Source organism: Micromys minutus (assembly GCF_963924665.1).
Source record: "Micromys minutus genome assembly, chromosome: X".
Classification (NCBI taxonomy): domain Eukaryota; kingdom Metazoa; phylum Chordata; class Mammalia; order Rodentia; family Muridae; genus Micromys; species Micromys minutus.
In genome coordinates this window covers 51,283,613-51,287,382 of record NC_137970.1, presented here as the reverse complement: position 1 = coordinate 51,287,382, position 3,770 = coordinate 51,283,613, and the positions used below count along the sequence as shown (strand labels likewise).

The following is a 3,770-nucleotide window of genomic DNA, read 5'->3' as shown; positions in this document are numbered from 1 at the left end:
ACAATCCAAGCAGATCCTTTTGTACCCACAGCAGTGCTACAGAGAAGACTCATGAAGACTTTAAAGGGGAAAATTTGAAAGCTGGAGTTAATAGTTGGTAGTGAAGTCTGTGCCTATCCACACCTTTGTGCAGGGAGGAATACTTTGGAAGGCATGAAATGAATAGACAGGTAGAATATATTTTTCTGTTATGCATGAAAAAAAAGAATATTATGGCACAGTGGTGCCAATTCACACACATGAAAGCCGATGTCAGCCTTTCTTCCTAACTAAAGTTCATTTCACCAAACCTTTATACATTACAGGAATATCCAAGTAAAGTATTTCTTTAAAAAAATTCAACACAAAGGAACACAATATACAGTGTTTTTATATATAAAAAAATTGGTTGACAGGAATGATTCTATTTCTAACCACATTACGTATCTTTTTAAGCAGTGGGATCTCTTGCCATTCTGTGATTGTTCAGGTCACGTCAGTATTTCCCATCTACTTTCATCTCTACGTTAAAAAGACAAAACGAAGAAGGTCGGCTGGCCTTTGACTTCCTTGTCTTATCCAGAAGAGAACTGGAGAACAAGGCTACCAGGCTATCTTTCCTCTGGCTGTTTTCAGGACTAGCCAGACCCACAGCTGGGGTGGAACTAGAAACGGGCATCAAAGGATGGATATAAAAAGACGGGCTTGGCCACAATTGTAAGGTGTGGGCATGGCCACACCCGGCAAGCCTTTCAGAGCTTTAGCAGTCACAGGAGCGAGTGGTCTCCTGGATAAGATCACCCTTCCCATCAGTCCACTGGAAGGACACACATGGATGAGCACTTTAACTGACTACTGGTGTGCTGGCTACCACGTGCCTTCACCAGAGAGGGAGCAAGCAGACTTAAGACATCTGGGTCAGCAGCAGTGGTGGGGCAGGGAAGAGACCGCCGTGTATGTCAAACCTCCTGTATCGGTGAGTTCTGAGTGAAAACTGCTATGAAATACACATACCATGCACAGTCCACACCACTGTAGGGATCCGGCAACACATGCAAGATGGTGGGGAAATCACAATGGGTGAATGGAAAGACTTACAGTGTTTCTTACAGCCTTTGACTTTACTATGAGTGCATCTCTTACCACCACTGTCTCACAAACTTACTGTGTCTTGGGCATGCAGATCACCTGGGGACAGAACGGGAATCACAGTTCAAAGCCATTCACACACAGCGACTACCACTCCGGTTTCTCTCACTTCCCAATGCACCGCTGCTTGCACAAGCAGACAAGTGTGCATTTGTAGTCGGTAGCTGTGCTTTCGTTCGCTTCTTAACTTTACCCACTTTGCTTCAGGAAAATGGAAAACCCACAAAAATGAAATCGAGGATTAGGTCCTCAGGTTGATTTCTGATCAAAGCAGACAGACGGGGACCTGCTAACTCCTCTATCTGGAGTCCGCTGTCTCCCCTCCCCAGGTTCTTCCTGGTACTGATTCAGCTGTCTGTTTGGGAAATGGGCATTTTTGTCGAAACGAAGCCAAAGATAATGGCAGGGAGGAGGGCAGCGAGCAGGGGAGGGGAGGATGCAGTCTATGTCAGAAAGAATCTCTTGTTCTCAACAGACAGGAAAGAGCCCAGCTTCTCCTTAATCATCATTCCATAAATTAATATTCTTTAAAAACCATAACCCAAAGAATTTGCTATTACAAGAAAAGTTCAAGTTTTAAAAAAAGCAAATAAATTAGTTAAGCCTTGTAAACAATGGTTCATTTTAGTTATACATCTTTAAAAACAGACATTTATCTGTGTAGTCCATTAGACAGTACAAGGCACACTTTACACGTCAGAACCCAGAAGGATGGAACCCACGTGGCCTCCTTCCCTCTGCCCCTGGGGTAACCAGGCCGGGGCTCTGGAGTCAGGTGCCCATCTTCTGCTCGGCTCTTGAAGATCTGGAAGTCCACAGATGTGCTCTCTCTATGAAACTGCTTTGTGCTCTTTAGTCATGTGATGTGACGTTACGCTTTCTCCGTGTTTAGTCCCCTCAGATGTTTTCCACAAAGCTCCCCGGGAAAAGGCCAGTCTTCCCATTTCTTTGCCCTTGAACCAGCCGTCCTCTCGTTTCTTATGAACAAACACAATATCTCCTTCTTTGCGTTCAAGTTCTGCCTCACTCTGAGGAGGATAGGAAACCACCACCCTATGCCTTTCGCAAACAACAGGCCTGGCCTCATTCATGACTGGACCCAGGGAGGAGCAGGCCTGGCGAGGCGGCAGAGCGATGGGCACTGCAGGGTCCAGGGAGCTTGTCTTGAGATGGAAAGCATCCTGGGCTAAGGCTGCTGTCCTGGCGGCCACTGGCCCATCCCCATCTGTGGGGCAGGACCCCGCTCTGCCGTGACCGTGACCGCCTCCTAGTGGCAACTCAGGACTCACTGCTCCCTGCAAAGGAACCTCCCCGGAACCCAACTCCATGTCCAGGGTGGGTGATGCTGGAGGGGAGACTCGGGGCTTGCGTTTGGTGGAGGCGCCAGAAAGTAGCTTCAATAGGCCATTTTTTTTTTCTTTCTTACTGTCTTTGGTTTCACAGCTGAACTGTTCCCACATGCTGATGCAGCACTCTCAGGAGATGCCCACCGGGCTTGGTCTCCAAAGTGGCAGTGGTCATGTTTGGGGAAGCCAGAGAAGATGCCCCTGCAGCGCAGGCCAGGGGTGCATTGGTTCGACTGATGTTGACGGCAGCAATGTGGGAAGCAGGACCTGCCATTGGAGGCAGAGGCTGGGAGGCCAGAGAATGATGGGGCAGGCCCACGGATGCAGGGCCGAGGCAGGCAGCATTCTGAACTGGATGGGAATCACTGCTGCCGTGGGCCCTTCCTGGTTATGTGCTGCAACTGTCCTTACAGAATTGTGGGCCTGGTTGACGGTCATCTGCCCAGTCATGTGCAGCAGGACCTTAGCCTAAGGACTTGTCTGGATATGAGCTGCTGACACCACAGCCGTGGGGACAACGCTGGGATTCCCAGCCACACCATTTCATTGGGGCTTCTATGTAGGCACCCCGGCAGTGGAAGGACTGACCATAGTCACTCCACGGCTTGCCTGACCCGCAGTAGACATAGGGACTTTAGCTTGGGAGGCATTTGTCACCGTCCTTGTGACGGGTGCCACATAGTTGCCAGGGAAGACCTCTATCTTGCTGGTGTGCATCGATGTTCCTTTGTACCAGCCGTCCTGGCAGCGTTCAAATACCAAGAACATCTTCCCTTTCCTCAGCTCCAGCTGGTCTTCTTTCCGGGGAGTGTATGGATAGATAGCAACGTAGACACTGGGACGAGTCTGAGGCCGTAAATGTGCAATCTGATCGATGGATCCCACCACGGGTTTGGGTCCCACTCCAACGGCAGCAGCGGCAACAGCAGCAGCAGTAGCGCCTGATGGTGTAGAGGCGAGGACAGTGGCAGCCAGGAGAGGGGTTGGGGAAAGAGAAGGATTCATAGTTCCAAGGGCAGCTTGGTAGGAGACATATGTCGGGAATGTGAACGAAGGCCCAGTTGTCATTTTTATTGCTCGAATCAGGAAAGGGCTTTAGATTTTGTCAAATGGTTTTATTTTTTTACATAAATGTTGATAATCATGTGACTTTCTTCATTATATTCTTGAGGATTTTGCATCTACATTCATGAAAAATATTTGTTATCAGGGAAATTATGGATTCATATAATCTAAAAATTTATTCTTTTATTAATTTTGAAGGAATTTGAGAAAATTTGTCTTTTTTCCAGTAAT

General features: G+C 48.0%; 1 protein-coding gene across 1 annotated transcript; it reads right to left on the bottom strand.

Annotated features, from left to right (window-relative positions):
* Nucleotides 1-231: 231 nt before the first annotated feature.
* SH3RF1 (SH3 domain containing ring finger 1) lies at nt 232-3,542 on the bottom strand (the record flags this gene model as incomplete). The annotated part of the gene is given in 8 exon segments (XM_080910102.1): nt 232-2,082; nt 2,088-2,560; nt 2,563-2,613; nt 2,616-2,825; nt 2,828-2,942; nt 2,946-3,017; nt 3,021-3,029; nt 3,033-3,542. Coding segments are annotated over 8 exon segments (1,497 nt in total). The 3' UTR covers nt 232-2,025.
* Between the last annotated feature and the right edge of the window lie 228 nt (nt 3,543-3,770).